The sequence below is a fragment of the Battus philenor genome, unplaced genomic scaffold (genome assembly GCF_028537555.1).
Source record: "Battus philenor isolate CCGP_79_NKW_IND1 unplaced genomic scaffold, ilBatPhil1.0.hap1 SCAF_15, whole genome shotgun sequence".
In the NCBI taxonomy this organism is placed as follows: domain Eukaryota; kingdom Metazoa; phylum Arthropoda; class Insecta; order Lepidoptera; family Papilionidae; genus Battus; species Battus philenor.
Window position 1 is genome coordinate 13,293,972 of NW_027181677.1, and position 18,822 is coordinate 13,312,793.

General features: G+C 33.7%; 1 protein-coding gene across 1 annotated transcript in view; it reads left to right on the forward strand.

The window, feature by feature from the left end:
- LOC137919030 (potassium voltage-gated channel protein Shaw-like) overlaps positions 1-18,822 on the forward strand; it is a 170,235-nt gene that overhangs the window by 107,832 nt on the left and 43,581 nt on the right. The window contains exons 4-5 of the mRNA XM_068761993.1: positions 175-354; positions 7,487-7,729. Of these exons, the coding sequence (XP_068618094.1) occupies positions 175-354; positions 7,487-7,729 (423 nt within the window). The remainder of the gene's footprint in view (positions 1-174; positions 355-7,486; positions 7,730-18,822) is intronic.

An 18,822-nucleotide genomic window follows, 5' to 3' on the forward strand; every position in this document is an offset into this window, starting at 1 on the left:
ATTTAAAATTCAAGATGGACGCCGTTCCAATATGGCGGACTAGGTACATATTTTTCCACAACCACCACAATATGGGTATCAAAAAACCGTTTAACTTAAAAGTTTTTTAAATGTATTTATTGATCATATAGTAAATTTATAACAATATAAGATTTTTGTTAATACTTGTTTTAGAATACACTGGCGATTTTGGACAAATTGGACATCGACAGCGAAAAGCCGTCGGAGGAAGAAATCGCAAGGCTGTTCGGGTACGAAGAGGCTTATCTGTCCGGAGAGCTTGGCGTTTGGCAGCGGATCAAACCGAAGATATGGGCGCTGTTCGATGAACCATCCAGTTCACCTGCCGCGAAGGTAAAATACCTACGTACTATGAAAATTCTACATACTAACGTGAAGGGCACGCCCTAAAAAAACTATCAAATTGCCCCCTAATTTGATAGTTTCTTTTATGGCCTCTATTGTGGACCTCTAGTACTCTCTATCTTGTTGTTGTACAGGGTTTTATATTCTTTAATGATTTTTTCACGTTCCTTTTCCTTTATTTCTGCACTCTTCTATCATTCTTCGTACAATATATCTTTCCTCTTCTTTCATTCTACAATTTTCTATCATTCTTTTTCATACTTATTTCTGTTCTTTCATCGCCACACTTCCTTCACCTCGTTCCTTAAATATCAAAGATCCGGGTCACATCACCTTTGATTATTTTAATTTATATTTATTTTGTGTTATGTAACATTATTTTTTAATGCTAATTTATTACGAAACATAACAATTTATCAGTTTCCATGTATGATAGATAAAGAGAGTAATTTGAAAGTGAACTCGACACAAGTTTTACCCTTTAATAGTAAAGTTATGTATGTTAGATATGGGGTGCGTAAGAATTTTAAAAAGGCTTAGATGGGGCATGGCAAACAAAATTACCAGAAGCAATAAATTGTGCTAAATCGCTGTGAGCTTTTAAAAAGATGATAAAATAGCACTCCGCTTTTTAAATAGGATATTGTGTAGAATTTGTTATTTATTCGTATTTGTGTAATACCTGTTCCATATATATACACTACGTGCCAAAGTATGCACGCAGACTTTAGATATCTTCTCCACCTATGGAACAAAGGGCTATTTTTATCTAAAAATTAAACTTCTCACGCACACACACACATATATATATATATATATATATATATAATGTATATAATATATATATAATATATATATAATGTATGTGGTTATAGCATAATCATATATAAGTTATAGATTTGTTAGATAATATATTTTTAATTTTACATTCAAAGCTATGGAACTGGTCTAAGATAGCTTGTGGAACTTAATTATATATGTGTACAACTCTATTCATTAAGTATTTAATGGTTTTACAATAATAATGTAAACAATATGTGTTACAGTTTATTAAAATCTGAAATTAATTACTGTTTGTCCATGTAGACTTTTTACAAGAGTTATAAAACTGTCAACAAAGTATTTTGTATATATATAAATGTGGATTGAAGATAAAATTGTTTTTAAGTTTTTATTTACATATAACTTCATTAATGTACATTATTTGCAAGTTATGTTTTCTTAAGTAGTATGTAGTATAAACGTCAAGTCCATGGAATGTTACGAAAAATGTAGAATGAAATGAATGCTGTTTAAAGACTTGTGCTCGGGAGTTCGCCCCCTTTATTGTTCGTCAGTCCTACATATATATATGTATATATATGTATACATAATATTATGTAGGATGTAATATTGTTACAAAGAATAACAAGTGATGTAAACAATAGTAAATATATATATATATATATTATCCCACAAAACAATTTGCTTATCCTAAATTTATCAAACGTTAACTGTCTTAAATTTGTTTCAATCTCCATTTATATACATCTACGCGGTAATCATTACGAAGATAATAGGGACTAAGTGCTATAGTTTATTTTTGTGCCGACGTTTCACGCTAATCGCGGTCGAATATTCAGGTCACGGGCTTTTAACATGCGATTTAGGCCTTTACGGTTTATTTATCGTTTAGATATTTAAATTCCATTTTCGTAAACGCGCGACTTGGTTGATATACATTTTATATGTTACGTTCTTTTTTAGATTCAATAGCAAATTGTTTTTTTTTATCTCAGCACGTCAACTTCTGGGCATAAGCCTTTTCTTTATATATCTAATATAACAAGCAGAAAGAGTTTTACATCTAGCATCTTCTTATAACCTTAAAAAGTCTCAATCTTCCTTGATGACGTCATAAACTGCTCTTGTCGGCCTCTGATCTCCACACCAGGACCGAAAAGACTTGGGTGATATATGTTTTATATGTTACATTCTTTTTTAGATTCAATAGCAAATTGTTTTTTTTATCTCAGCACGTCAACTTCTGGGCATACGCCTTCCCTTTATATATCTAATATAACAAGCAAAGAGATTTCTACATCTAGCATCTTCTTACAACCTTAAATAAGTCTCAATCTTCCTTGATGACGTCATAAACTGCTCTTGTCGGCCTCTGATCTCCACACCAGAACCGAAAAGGCCCAGTACCAGACCACTTGCTCTATTTTATTAATATTTCAATAACATATAGAAAGTGACATCGAGCATTGTAGTATTAATAAAAAGTTTAAAATAGTGCTTTCATTGCCTTAAGTGTACTTTCATGAAAATTCTGGAGGTTTTTGAGGCTTTTAAACCGTTCATTTTGAGCTCAAACGTAAATTCACATGAACACATTTACCGCAATCGATTGTTTTGAAGCGCTATTCGAAATTCAAACAAAACTAAGATACTGTGTCGGTAACCGTCATTTCGTTTGAACAAACATTCGTTCAGTTATATATCTCTTTGTTCTATTAAATTGTATGAAAACAGTTAATAGTGAAATATCTATATAATAGTTATATATTTATATAGAAAAATATATCCTCTCTATTCACATTAAGACTCCAGTGATGATGTTCTGTGCGATATAATACCTATTTGTTTTTTTTTTATTAGAAATCCCAACCATGTAATTTCACCACCCCATCACCAAACACATTATTCATCAATTCCTTCATATCACTTCAAATATAAATAACGAAAGACGATCCAGAGCGGATGTCTGTAAATATTTATACGTCACAGTAATTTGACAAATCGCGATCAGACGAGGGAATTGTGTGGTACAAGTCATAAGATACTATAAAAATTGCATACATCTTTTACATTTTTATTTCAACTTTAAATATATATTTAATTAATTAATTTATGTTATCCTATACGTTACTTATTTTTCTATATTATAGACATAAGTTAGGACACTGCTAGATTAAGGCCACCTCCCAAATCTTTCCAATGAAATCCGATGAAAGAGGCATACAGTTTTTTCGACCAAAGAGATATATTTCAGTCATCATCAATCAGTCATCAGTGACTTAAATTCATCGAATTGAATCTTCATATTCTCCTTTACCATAGAGTACCAGGTAGTGTTGCAAAAGCTCCTAATGAGTTTCTTCTTCTCAATCGTACACTTTTGTTGGAGTGGTCGTAGTCATAACCCGGTTGTTTCTGGTGCCCACCGCTGATCTCACAATGCCTCTCCATTTAGCACGATGTTTGATAGAGAGAGAGAGTATTCATTTACTGAATTTTTAGATTCAATTTTGATGAGGTCTATCCGTCTTGTCCACAAAATCGCTTGCCTTACACTTTTCCTTACAGCAAACGTTCCATTGAGTCCATTATGAGTGACATGTTCAAAGAACTTCAGGATTACAATTTAACAGTCAACGACAACCTTTCTTTCATTCAGAGTTGTTTGAGGATAGAGACATTGGTTTGGAGCGCCGTTCACGGAATTCTGAGCATTTGTCTCCAACACCAAATCTCCGGAGCGTCAATTACCCCTGATCCAGAATCCTCAGCTACGAGTTCAGCTTGGTAAAATCAAGCTTCTCGTGAGCCGATCCCTTGTCTTTCTGGTTGTTCTTCAATTGATTATCTGGTTATGTAGCAATGTCTTCAAATTTCATCCTCTCAGCTTTCAGTGTTGGTGAACTTGGAGCCCAGGTATACGTACCTAGGCAAGAATCTTAATATTAGAATAGATTTAAAAAAAATGTTAAAGAAATAAGGGTTACTACATTGTGAATAGCCTCACATAATCACGCTATTTAAGTATTTATCAAATATGTCATTTTATATTTATAAAATAATAATCCTATTTAGTTACTTCCACCTACTCTTCTTAGGTCTGTGGTGTTTATCATCCTACCAAGTATTTACATCTGGACGTCAATAAATAATAAAATCCACGTTATTTTGAACAAACAATTTTTGAATTAGAATTGCATTTGTTGCACTAGTAACGTGTAGTCTGTCAAAAACTTCGTTTTGCTATATACTCTATGGTTGTTTTACCTTGCCATATCGATACCATTTAACCCTTAAATGCATAATGATGTAAAACTGCATCATACCACTTAAACATAAAATGAGAGAGTAAATCCATAGTGTTGTATATATGCAACATAAGGTTTTTAAAAAATAAGTTTAAAAAATATTATATACATTTTAATTTTTTTTGCTCTGCATTGTAGTATACCTATCTGCAAGATGAATATTTTTTTTAAAAGTATAAATAAAAGTCATGCATTTAAGGGTTAAGTCAATATAATATAAATCTTTGTCTAAATTCTAGATTAAAATAAATGAAAATCTGTATATGTATGTTTATTTACATTTTACTTGACTAAAATACATTTATCGAAAACAGAATTTTATATTATAAAATAAACGTTGGATTGTATACAACTTACCATATATAATACAATAAGTCCACATTATTTTATTAAATAAAATTATATTTTCAATACTATACATCTGCTATTAATGTTAAAAATGACTTTTCGTTTTTTTGAAAATATAGCTAAGCGTGAAGCTTATAACTTGGACCACAAGTAGATCGTATAAAACGTCACAGCCATAACTCTGTGACGGATGGTGTCAATTCATGTCTACAGAGTACGGAGTTATATAAGAGCGATGAATTGAATAGCTCAGGGATTAAGTGCTTCGGCTTAGTATTGTTGGTTTTCGGTTCGGTTCTTGACAAGTGTCAATATGCTTATTAATAAAGTAAAATTACGTAACTATCGACATATTGCATAGGCGCTAGTGCCTTAAGGTTTTCGAGTGGAACGAACATCACGTCCACCCACAGAGTGAACAGACATGACAGCCTGTGCCCAACAGTGGTCATCCCAGCCATGACATGAATCCTTGACAGTGATGTCGGCTGGTTATTTTGATTTCTTTTAGGCTATATCTGATAAAGCGAATACGTATAGATCTGTATTAGACTTTATTAAAAGATATGCTGTTGTGGATTTTCTTCCAGTTTCTTCTCCACAGCTATAATACAGTGGTACAGTCAAAATAAAATAGATTCTTAAATAAATAAATAATAATTTGACGATCAATAAGAGTTCTGTTAAACAATTCAACGTTGAATAAAAAATATATTCATCTTTTATTTAAATAACAATGTGTATTACAATGTTAAAAGAAAGTATTTTAATGAAATCAATAATGTAGCGAAGAGTATTATTTTTGTTTTTCTTGAGTTAAATATTTATGAAATCAGTAAAAATCTTAAAGGGAATTTTTATTGTGTAATAGAGTTGAATGGTTCCTGGCACAAGACTCTTGGCTGTCAATATTGGCTCTTGTCTTGTATATATATATATATATATATATATATATATATACATACATATATATATATATACAAATTTTTACAGGTGGAATAATTGTAGTGTTCGTCTTATAAGGTCTATCATTTATAAAAATGCATTTTTAAAAATAAATACAAGTTAAGGAACCTCTGGTTTTTAGACGTACATAGATTATTAAAATGTTCTTTATCATTATTGAAATACGACTAGATGTAGTCACGTATACCGTAAAGCTTTCCGATCTTAGGCATTAATGTTTAATGACTACATACTTTCTAGACCCCCGTCATTCTCAGCCTTTGCTTGAAACTCTTATCTGGATACGCTTCGTTTAACATGTTAAAACCTCGCTACAAAACTTTTCATTTGAAAATAAAACATCGCGGTAACTATACTGAAAATGTCGTATCTTAAAGCAAGTGTTTAAAATATATAATAGTGAAAAGATTTCTTTGAAAATTTGTACTATGCGCGAATAATTTTTATAATGGTGATACTTTGGTACGAAAAGTCTTTATGGAATAATACATGGTTTCTTAAGCCTGGTGTACATGAATAAATAAAATTCTTAGAAGTTAGTACACTGATGAACAAATTTGATGAATAATGATGATGAATTCGTTCTCCTTACACCTAACATTTAATAAAAAATATGAATGAAAGGATACTAGAGAAAACTCGAAGAATAGCTTGTCATAAGTTACAGTGGGTGGAGTACACCCCTCGTGCAGCTGACGGCTATTGGAATCGAAAGATCCTCAAGTGTTGACCATGTGCCGGTAGACATGGCGTCGACTCCTCTTTAGGTAGACCAATGAAATAGTGAAGAACGAGGGAAGTCGGTGGAATGAGGTAGCGCAAGGCGGTTCAACGTCTCAATCATTCAGAGAGGCCTATACCTTTCAGTGAACGTATATCGTCTGAAAAGAAGAAGTAGATAAACAATTGTTTATGCCTTTCGTATTTTATTATGTTAATTCAGTATCTTCCTTATTTTAACGATATCTATATATATTACATTTTAAATCGGCATCACAAGTTAAGTTAATCATAAATGGGCAACACTGATTTTGATACCATTGAGAGTGATATTTTTATCTAGTTTATAATTTTTTACATTAGTTGTAATTGTGTATAAAAATATATATATATATGTGGGATTAACAAACAATAAAGGCGACGGTCATGAACACAAGTCTTTTTTTTCTTAGCGGTCAAACAAAACAAATGTAACAAGTAAAAAGTGAATAAAAATTAAGAATTATTTTATTTTGTATCCACTTATATATATACATATATATACACCCATATATCATTATACTGCACATGAGTCAAAAATTTTATTTTATCTTTTTTACTCCATGGGGTAATGTAGTATTTTGTTAACCATTGACTCTCTATTGTAATTCGAATATTTAAAATAAAAAAGTATCATTGTCTTAAATTTTAATTGAGCAAGCAAAGACAATCTCACCATACCATTTTTAATTTGATTGACGTCAAATTTTTGACAGCTAAGCAGGAAAATTACTGTCGTGTTTTTTTTAATAAATATTTTCTTATCATAAGAACCTTTCTAATTTCTTAACTAAAATTTGTTTTACATATCTACAGAAAATTACCATAAAAATATTGTTTTAAACTATATATTTTTATATATAGAAGTTATATTCATGTGTGTAACGAAAGATTTGTAAAATTACTTTAAGTTTTTATTTTATTATTGTTATTACTTACGTTTTAATTCTTTTCAGGTGATATCAGCTATATCGGTGTTCTTCATATGCGTATCGGTGCTATGCTTCTGCCTGAAGACACATCCAGATCTTCGGGTATCAGAGCCGGAGCAGTTTCTCGAGGTGGAGATTGAGAATTCCACCGCGCTGGTGGAGTCCAGACCAGCGTGGTTGGATAATGGTCAGCCACACGTCGCTTTCTTCTACATCGAGCTGATCTGCAACGTGTGGTTCACCATTGAACTTCTAGTACGTTCTGTGGTAAGTTTTTTTATTCCTTTTTTGAATTTGAAGTTTTACAGCTTCAAATGAATGAAATCAAACAATCGTCGTTTGATTACATAATAGCATCCTTAGCTTACAGATACAAGGCTTCCACGCACATTGAACAGAGAAGAGCTTACAATAAATTTAGATGAGGTTTTGCTTACATAACCTTAATACAATATTCAATAAATTCTTGAACTTTATTATCACATAAAATTGTACTTTATAAATTTATTACAAGATAATTTAAAGGCATTAATTTTTGCTTACTTATTACTTGATTTCCCACCAGTTGGGATTGTAAGTAGTTTCAAGTATCCCGGACATATGCTAAAAGAGAGAGAGAGAAAGCGCAAGGCCCAGGCAGCCTGGTGCAATACATTCGCTAGGCTTCGCACGTTTTAATGCAGAAGTTAAGCTGACTTTGTTCAGAGCCATCTGCTAGTTTCTACACATGCCAACTCTAGACGAATTGTACCAAGGCATCGTACAATGTACTTCGAGTATAGTATAATGAGGCTTTTCGTATAATTATTAAAAAAATCCAGATACTACAGCGCCAAAAACATGTTTGCGGATGCCAGAGTTGTCGATTACTGCGCGATCTTAAGATGTCGGGCAACTTGTGTATGGAACAGGCTACGTGATAGTAACAATGATATTTTAACTGCGTTCGCGCGTCATGTGTTTGAAAGTGGTTTTTATCACTGGATACTCGTGCACAAGAATGTGAATTGCAAAATAACGACAACTATTTAAAAAATATCCTAAGTAAATTTTAACATTAAACGACTTTTTTTTATTAGTTTTATAGTTAAAGTTGTATGACATACTAATCCATAATTAATATAGCCTTTAAGTAAATTTTGTTACTAACATACTTATATTCTATGTACTCACTAGATTCAGAAATAAAATTTATTCATTTATTATTTACTTCTTTATTCACACACACACACACACGCATACACACACACACGCACGCGCGCGCGCGCACACACACACATATATATATATATATATATATATATATATATATGATAAACATTTTAATGTAACTGTTCGATAGAAAGCTAGATGGCAAGTCCGAGTATATATTTATACCGTATTTATTGCTTCTGGAGGTGTAACAAAGTTATATTCAAAAATTATTTATTCTAAGGTAGGATTACATCTTTTTTCAACGACAAGATAAGTCTTCCATTTATCCGGATAATAAATGCTTCAAACTTGAGAGAAACAGACTTAAGAAAATCCGCGCGATTTTATTTTTTAATGAACATAAAATAAAATATTTAATAAACATTGAAATTGCCTGTATATGAACTTATCATTTTCAAGATTTACTATCTTCTATAAAGTCACTTACTGTGTGGAAATCCTACGCAGGTTAACATTATTATATACACATGATAAACAGTAAATAAAAATAAACTCGTTTCGGATATATTTGGTCTCTAAAACGAAACCTTCATGGATCTTCATGTACATATATAAATTAAATTTACACAAGATATCTCAGACCATCTGTTTATTAGTTTTATAATAAATCTAAAATTAAAAGTACATTATTAAATAAATCATATTATAGCATTCAAGAGATTTAATTGATCGAAACGTGAAACTAGTTTTGTTGACTCATTCACATAGTTGATATTATAATGTACATATAAATAATTGTACTCTATAAACTAGTTCCACAACATATTTTGGAAATTCTTTTTTTAAATTTAAATCATAAATTAAAGTATATTATTAAATAAAAGTCATGTATGGAACTTGCTTTGTTGACTGATTTACATGATTTATATGTATACATAAAAAAGATAAATTTTTGTTTAGTTGTTTGCCAAACACAGTCACTAATCGGTGTAACATTACTCCTGAAGATGCCCCGTGGAGGGGTGAAACACGTGTTGAGTGATTTGACGGTGGTAGTTGTGTAATTCGCATTGTTTGCCGCACGCGCTTTTATCAGCGGGCTGGCGAGCGGTGCACTTTATTGCATGACTACTACTGCATTGGCGGAAGTAGCTATATATTCGTCCTTTTCTTACTCTGGATGGACTTCCACAAAATAACGACCGAATCCATTAGAAAAAGCAACTGTTGAGTTTCTGTTCGATTCTTCTAAACAGATCTGCGTTCCGAACCGGTGGTAGCTTACTGCTTATAATGTTAAAATATTCGACGATTCAAAAGTGAATGTAAATGCGTATTTGAATAAAGATATTTTGAATTTAAATCTACCAATAGGATCTTTCAGAATGTTATTTGGGATCCTGTTGTAAAAGTTTTACTAACTCGATATAGTCGAGTTTTTGGTAAACCAATGTTAATAATGTTACAAATTTTTTACCTATGGACATGCCAATTTTTATAGATGTCCCACTAAGTGAATTGATGATATAATCAAGTTCACTGCCAATGCAAGCGATCGTAGCAATTTTTGGAGATGCCTGTGACTTGATGTGGACCAAAGACATGTTTATAAATAAAAAATCTGCAACCTATACTCAGAACAATTCACGATGATATATAAAAACAATACGCATTGGATTTTTCAAAGTAGCTAATACCTTCGACTTAAAGAAAGCATGTGTAAAGGATTACATGGTTCTCTACTCACGGAGAATTCGCGTGTGAAATTGTCGCCATCTATCCACTTTTCAGCTTACACTGCCTCTATTTTCTTTAGTTTATTTGTTTTAAAATATTATATATCGATCACACCATACTATATATAGATACGAAATCTCAATTATATTATTAAAATTTTAAGATTTATTCGAAAGTATGATTATTCTGTTCTGGGAACTAAGAAACATCGTTTCGTCCAATATTCCTTTTGTGCCTCAAAATCAAGGTCAATAACCTGTGATGACTCATAAGAGCAGAACGTGGTATTTCACTTCGGACTTCATTTGGGAACTCACAGGTACTCATTGGACCATCAATTGAGCTTTGTTTGGGATTTTAGGAATGTGATGATCCGTAGTTGAAAGACAGCAAAGTAAAGACGAAAGTCGAAATGTAACTGGGCAAGATAATAGAACCTATGTCTAACAGTGGGTATCCTATGGCTGAACTAATGCTGATTCTGTTCTGATAATCACTTACAATGAGTCTACACCTTTAATCCTTAGTAATGTGTTATAACTTGAAACTTTATAAATGCACAGATTGAAGAGTCGCTTGATTTGAAGGTCTTTACTATGTACATCTTAAATCTGGGTGACAAAGGCTAAGTTCCGGAGACAGATTCAAGAACGCTCATAATCCACGAGGCTTAGGGGCTAAAGAACGGAGCAGTCATTGTTGAGCTGTAAAACAGTGTCCATGGGGTGGTAGCAATTTCACGTCACACAAACTCGTGCGTGTATTACACGGACGAGACTCAAGATGTGATCGCAAGATTCATCGATGTAAATACGGCAACCGCCACACAGATACTGCCGCACAACCTGATGATGGCAATCTGGAGTAGGGATGAGGAAGTAGTCGCAAAAAACGTAATTTTAAAAAAAGATTTTTTTTATGATATCTCTTCAAAATAGATTAAGAGACATAGTAAATATACGTAAGAAAAAGACCAATATTTAGCCACTTTCGCACATGCAGTAGTAGTCGTGCAATAAATTGCACCGCCCGCCAGCCCGCTGATAAATGCGTATGCGGCAAACAATGCGTATCACACAACCGCCACCGCCAAATTACTCAACACGTGTTTCACCCCTCCACTAGGCATTTTCAGGAGTCATGTTACACCGAAGTAAAAACAAAAGCACGGACGCTGATCTCTGTGAAATATAGATCCAAGTAAAAAACAAGATGGGGTTTTTCAGCTACCAAACGTACCTGCACATCGTCCTGTTTTTTTCAGTAACGTGGCTATAGTATCTTAAGATTTTAAGAATGAAGACATCGATGATAAGTCCATTATATCTGCATCATTCATCACATTTTAAAAGATGTCAATGGATTCTTTCTCTGTCTTATAGAGTCGACGTTTCTGTAACGTCAAACAAATCAAGGACAGACCATAGTCCTATATTCACTATTGGATATAAATAAGAACATGGACCTTGTACGATGATTTACCTTATAAGTTCTCTTTCTTTCGACTTTTCTTCTGATATCGTCTCCATTTACAACGAGATTTATTCTTATAATAAACCTATCACTATTTTAGACAATTATTATAAAAGAAAATATAAAACCTTTTGGATTTTCCGAGAGTAATTTTGGCAAATGTCCAAAAGTTGCTACCTGACCAACATTACGTAAGCACTTTGAGAATTCACCTTCGCAAATGTAAAATGCTTTACCTAAGTACTCCTTTTAAGGGTTGTCAAGTATTAATTATTATTTAGCGTTATTTTTTAAAATTATATTGATTTTTTTTATTGACAGAGCACAAAAGTAACGGAGATTTTGTCAGATTTGACATTAAAGTTTTAAATTAAGCAGTTTACTATTTGCAAGATGTTATAGATATCAGATATCACCAAATTTCATGGCAAGGTAAAGTGGCAGACTACATAGCGCGTAGAACATTCTAGAAGGAGAGGGACTTCCACTCACAAGATAGATAACACATATAACCTTTTTAAAATTTCCGGAAGACATTGGATAAAAGCCACTTCTGGCCATTAATTTTGGATGATGACATGGTAATGGTGATCACCAACGCATAGCCACCTTAAATTTGCAACGTGAATCTTTAGCTTCGAATACTGTCAACGGCCTGTCTCCTCCTAACGCAATTTACGCATTGGAGACAAAATTCGCACGGTAAATTTATTCATAACAAGAAGACAATACAGAATCACAACTACACACCTCCTAATCTTTGACGGTGAAAAATTTAAAGATCCGAAAGGATTAAAAAGGACTTATCTCAAAAATTAGGGAGAGCAATCAAAAAAACATACGTTTGCAAGCTGCTTGTAACATATACTGCAACATTGCGTATGCAAGGATCTCGGCTTGAGCTGTTACTTCGAATTTAAAAATGCCCATTAGTGTTTAGTCTCGGATCATTCTAATACTTTTACAGAGAGTAATTCTTAAACTACCATCTGCATAGTCAAGGCGTCTCAAAGTACATCAGTCTGGCCAAGTTTAACTAAGTACAAAGCGGCATGAGGTGGGGGCAGAGGAAAAACGTGCAACCGTCGCGAGCCTTGATAGCCGACTGACAAACAGAGCTAACATTCCCCCCGCCGCATGCATACCTAAGGCGCGGTATAGCGGTTACGATAGCATTATACTTAAAATCGAATTCAAAATGTCTTTTTTCAAGTAGGCATTTACACGCGATTTTGAATTGTTAATTATTTTAACACTATAATTAGTAAGCTACCATCTGTTCGGAGCGCTGATCTGTTGAGAATAGCTGGCCAGAAACTCAATAGTTATTCTTTTAAATAAAATTTACCAATTTTTTTTGTGTGTTTTATAACATTAATCATGCAAATCAGTCAACAAACCAAATTACACGCATAAGATATATTTAATAATATACAATATATTTAAAGCAAACGGGAGGTCTAAGATGTGCCATGGAGCTGGTTTATTATGCACCTATGCTTACACCTAGAACTTAAGAAAGCACTACCACTGGGGGAAGAAGTGGTAGAAGATATTGCAGATAAGCTCTCTCATTAATAGAAGAAGACATCGCGGTGTCGGGCGCATAAAGGAGGCTCTCTCCCGTAAGAAAAAAATCTGAGTAAATCCGTTTTTTCACTAGGCTTACTTTATTAAAGTAGTTTAAGTAACCTTACTAATTCTTCTTCTTCCTTCCCTTTTCCCTTTATTTGGGGTCGGGCCAGGCCACTCTATCCTGGGTTGTCCCTGCATCAAGTTGAAGGGTTTCCAGTTCCTTTCTGATATTAGACCACCACGTAGCTTTTGCACGCCCTCTCCCTTTTGGGAATTCTGGGAGGCTTAAGGCTGTTTTTACCACGTGGTCATCTGGTTTTCGTTGAATGTGGCCATACCATCGTAATCTTCTTTCCTGCAATTTGCTGGGGATCGGAGCTACCTTAAACGAACCTCTTACGAGTTTAAGTAACTTTACTAATATAAAATAATTAAAGCTTTGTACGGTGGTAGAGACGATAATAATTATGCATGTAAATGAAAGAAGAAAGCTCCATTCAAAGCTCTGAAAGCGTCCGGCTTAATTAAAAATTGATTGGGAAAGAATAGGTCCTGCTCTGCATTCGTAACTTTCTCCCATAAAAGACTGAGGCGGAAATTATTACCAACTTTTAAACTTCAACTTTCGAACACGGATATAATAGTCTATTTACTGCATAAATTTTGTAAATAACTTTTCTTTTTCTCGAAAGCTATGTAATGAATATTTTCATTTCCAACCAGCTATGTCTAAAATTTACTATCAAAAGTAATTGGGCTGTCGCAGTCCAAATAGATAAATAGTGGTCACTAAATTTACTGATTTGTATGAGAAACATTTTGTCATTGTCAGCGGCGCATCGAAAAGGGGAATTCCGTAGAGATATAATTCTTTATTTATATCGGTATTATGCGAGCAAAATTGCGTCATTGTCAGCGGCGCATCGAAAAGGGGAATTCCATAGAGATATAATTATTTATTTATATCGGTATTATGGGAGCAATAGCACTTCATTGTCAGCAGCGCATCAAAAAGGGGAATTCCACAGGAATGTAATTATTTATTTACATCGGTATTATAAGAGCAAAATTACATCATCGTCAGGTGCGCATCGAAAAGGGAAATTTCATAGAAATATTATTCTTTATTTAAACCAGCATTATAGGAAAAAACTATGTCATCGTCAGCGGTCCACCGAAAAGGGCAATTTCACAGAAATAAAATTCTTCGAAGAAGCTCAAATCAATGTACTCACTTCTACTTTAGACTTCGTGTCGTTATTACCTCCAAGACCTCCAGGCCTTAGGAAAAACACGACAGATTTAATGTCTTAATCAAAAATCAAAGTATTTTATATTTCCTAAACTATTATGTACACAATATTTTTTTCCTTCGATTTTCATTTGAAAACCAATTTATACAGGGTGGCCCATAAGTCCTTTGAAAAGTAAAATTTGAATAAAACGAACAGGGCGCGCGTGAGCGGTGCAGGGGAAGCGATGGGAGTAACTTCGGTTTCTGGGAATTTAGTCGCGATGGAGCATTTTACCGGAGCAGACCGTGCGTTTTGTGTGCGCGAGTTTTATAAAAATGACAATTCGGCAACCGTTGCGCGGCGTAAATTTCGAAAACACAAAGTTTTACACAACTTTGACGACACTCCAACTCTTCAAACGATTAAGAACTGGGTTGCTAAGTTCGAGGAGACCGGTTCGACGTTAGATAAACCGCGGTTGGGTCGCCCAAGGACGTCACGTACGAAACAAAACATAGACACAGTGACACAGTCTATTCGCGAAAATCCGACACAGCCAACTCGTAAGCGCGCCAGAGCATTAAACGTATCCAGGACATCGTTACAACGGATTTTGAAGAAAGATTTACATATGCACCCTTACAAAATTCAGTTGGTTCAAGAATTAAAGAAAACTGACGGTATTCAAAGACAAAATTATGCGAATGAAATGTTGAATCGGTTTACTTCCTTCAATGACATAATGTTCTCTGACGAGGCTCATTTCCATCTTAACGGGCATGTTAGTAAACAAAATTGCCGCTATTGGAGCCCCATCAATCCAAAACTTAAGCATCAGAAGCCCTTACATAGTCCGAAAGTGACTGTTTGGGCCGCTATGTCAACCCATGGTACCCTAGGGCCTTACTTCTTTGAGGATGGCAGAGGGCGCGCAGTTACTGTTACGTCGGAGCGATATGTGGCTATGATCGAAGAATTTTTCATACCAGAATTGCAAAACTTTTCAGGCTTTAATGCCAGAACGCGGTTTCAACAGGATGGGGCCACTTCTCACACCTCTAACACTGCTATGCCCGTTATCCGTCAACTTTTTCCTGGCAAAGTGATCTCTAAGAGAGGAGACATTTCCTGGCCTCCACGTAGTCCAGATCTGACCCCGATGGATTCTTTTTGTGGGGCTACCTTAGGGCTAAAGTATACGACACAAACCCGCGGTCAATTGAGGCCCTAAAAGAAAACGTCCGCAGAGAAATGACAAGCATTTCAGCAGTGACGTGCCGCGCAGTCATCGACAATTTTAGACGTCGTTTGCAAGAGTGCCGTGATCGCAACGGATTACATTTAGAAGATGTTATTTTCATAAAATAATTCCCGTTTTTTAAGCTTTTTTTGTAAATAAAAATTTAATTCATAATGTAATTAGTTTTATTTTAATAAATTTTTTTCATATCAAAGGACTTATGGGCCACCCTGTATTTACTGTTTTTCGTGTATTGTTTCATTTATGTTCTTTCCATAATAATATCCTATGAGCCTTAATTAAGTATTAAAATAATATATCAAAGTATTATTAGTATTATTTTAACGTGATAGCAAAAGCCTACCGTAAACTTAAATTACAGCTATTCAGTACATTGCAATTATGTACATCTTGAAACGTGAAACGTTACGTGTCGTTGGCTCCATAATCCCACTAGCTACGGCTCATAGCGAACACGGCTAAATTTACATTGCCGCAAAATAGCAGAAGCTATAATTGCTTCATATAATTGCTAGATAAAGATAAAATACATTTATTTAACATTGAAACTTTTAACCCTTAATAGCCTAGAGTTTCAATTTTAATACCAATCTTTCAAACCGAATGTTCACATTACTATTAGTTTTTTTTTTATAGGTTGGCTGTACGAATTTTACTGTTGTATAATATTCTTTCCAACGAAATTAAAAAAATCTATTTTTCCCTTCATCTAGACCCTCAAGCAAACACAGTAATATTAAAAAAATCACTTTCGTAAATCAGGCTATTAAGGGTTAACAGAACTCTTATTGAGCTTCAACTTATTATCTATTTATTTTTTAATGTATTTTATTTTTGACTCTACTCTGCTTCGCAAGGAGCTATAGTTGTGGAGAAGAAGCAGGAAGAAACTCCACAGAAACACATCTTTTAATAAAGTTTAACACAGATTTATACATATACACTATCCAAGGATTCCTATAATTTAACTATTCAATTATTGAATAATAAGCTTTTTTTGTCAATTTATATAAATATATATATATATATATATATTTAATATGCGTTTTGAATTTTTTTAATGTTTTACGGAATTAGAGATTTTTTGCTATCGAAACTTTGGTACAGTCAGTTATTCACGGTGCCTTGTATACTATGGACGTCTCTTTTTTAAATTATATAAAAAATATAATAATTTACAAATAATTATCTAAATGTGTAGTTGAATTTCTCGCTAAATAACAAGCTAATAATTTACTTAGTATGCTAAATAGATAATCCAAAATCTAGCAGAAAAGTTAGTTGAAAAACTCATAAATAAACAGTGCAATAGTAGGCCGAATAGCTTTCTAAACAGATAGCTTAATAGGCAGCTAAATAGTTACCTAAACTGCTATTTACCTAAATGCTAGATTTGTCGTTACAGCCCATAGACGTCTACTGTACGGCACAGGTTTCCCCTATATATATCTATGAAGGGATATACCACAATCGCCACGCTTGATAGGCAGTTTGGCGATTGCAGTGGGGTAATATCACACGCAGAGGACGCTACTTTCCATCCTCTAGAAACTATATAATGAATGCACAAGGCATGAATTATATTGGGTTTTATCCCGGGAATCAAACACGTGACCTATGATCGCAAGTTTCATCCCTTTACCACTGAGCTACTACTGCCAATTTAAATTGATTAAGATATGCAAAATAGCTAAATATCGTTAGGTATCTACCTAGCTAGATATTAAGCTAAATAGCTTGTAGAATTGCTAACTAAATATCTCGCTGAATAGTTGGAGAAATAGCTATTAAAATAGCAAATTCAGCTAGTTGAATAAATATCTAGCTTTCTGAGTAGATAAAGATAGAAAGAATACATTTTTAACGACATTTTTTCCTAAAACAATGATTTTTCTTCCATTATATTTGTATCTTCTTTGCAATCGATGGCCGGTCCTGCGCTCCTTAACCATGTTGCTAGAGGGGACTTATATAAAAACATATATATATATATATAGATATATGTGTGTGTATATATATACATATATATATATATACAAAGTCTAGACTCTGTGTTTGACACTAATTGGTGTAACATAACTCCTGAAGATGCCCCGTGGAGGGGTGAAACACGTGTTGAGTGATTTAACGGTGGTAGTTGTGTAATTCACATTGTTTGCCGCATACACATTTATCAACGGGATGGCGGACGGTGCACTTTGTTGCACGACTACCACTGCATGTGCAGAAGTAGCTAAATATTTGTCCTTTTCTTACTTAGGATGGACTTCCGCAAAATAACGCCTGATTCCATTAAATGATTATGGTACCACCTTATAGATATCTTTGTGTGCCTATGCGATACAATGGGTCTATTGACCAGAACAACAATATAAATTTTATATTCAAATATACTATATAAACAACATATGAGTTGTATTACGTCTTATCGGCAAATCGCAAGTGTGGCAGTGTATATGTGTACAGTCTATTCTGAACGACGTTCAGCAGATGACCCAATAACATGACCCGTCTTGTGTAAATTGAGAGGTATACTCATGTGGCTAGAAAAGGTACTTGTGCAGCAACGCGAGTGGATCGAGGGCTCTCTGAAACTGCATCTGACTTGCAGAAAATGGCGACCAATTTACCGTCTATCAGGTAGAAAGTTAACGTGATATATGAGGAACTTTTATTATGAAATTGTAGTAGAAGCAATGACTCCAATTACGCATGTTATGGTGTTACAAATTTGCAATAGAATGTAAATAATTTTAATAATGGTAATGTTTTATTTGGATAATGGTGATATTATGGAGGGTACTTTATTATGATTCCCACTTTTGGGAGCCTGTCGGACTTACCTTGTCTCTCATCTCATCTTTTACCTATATTCATTCTACTTTTATTCATCACAAATTCTTTCATTCCTTTCATTTTTTAGT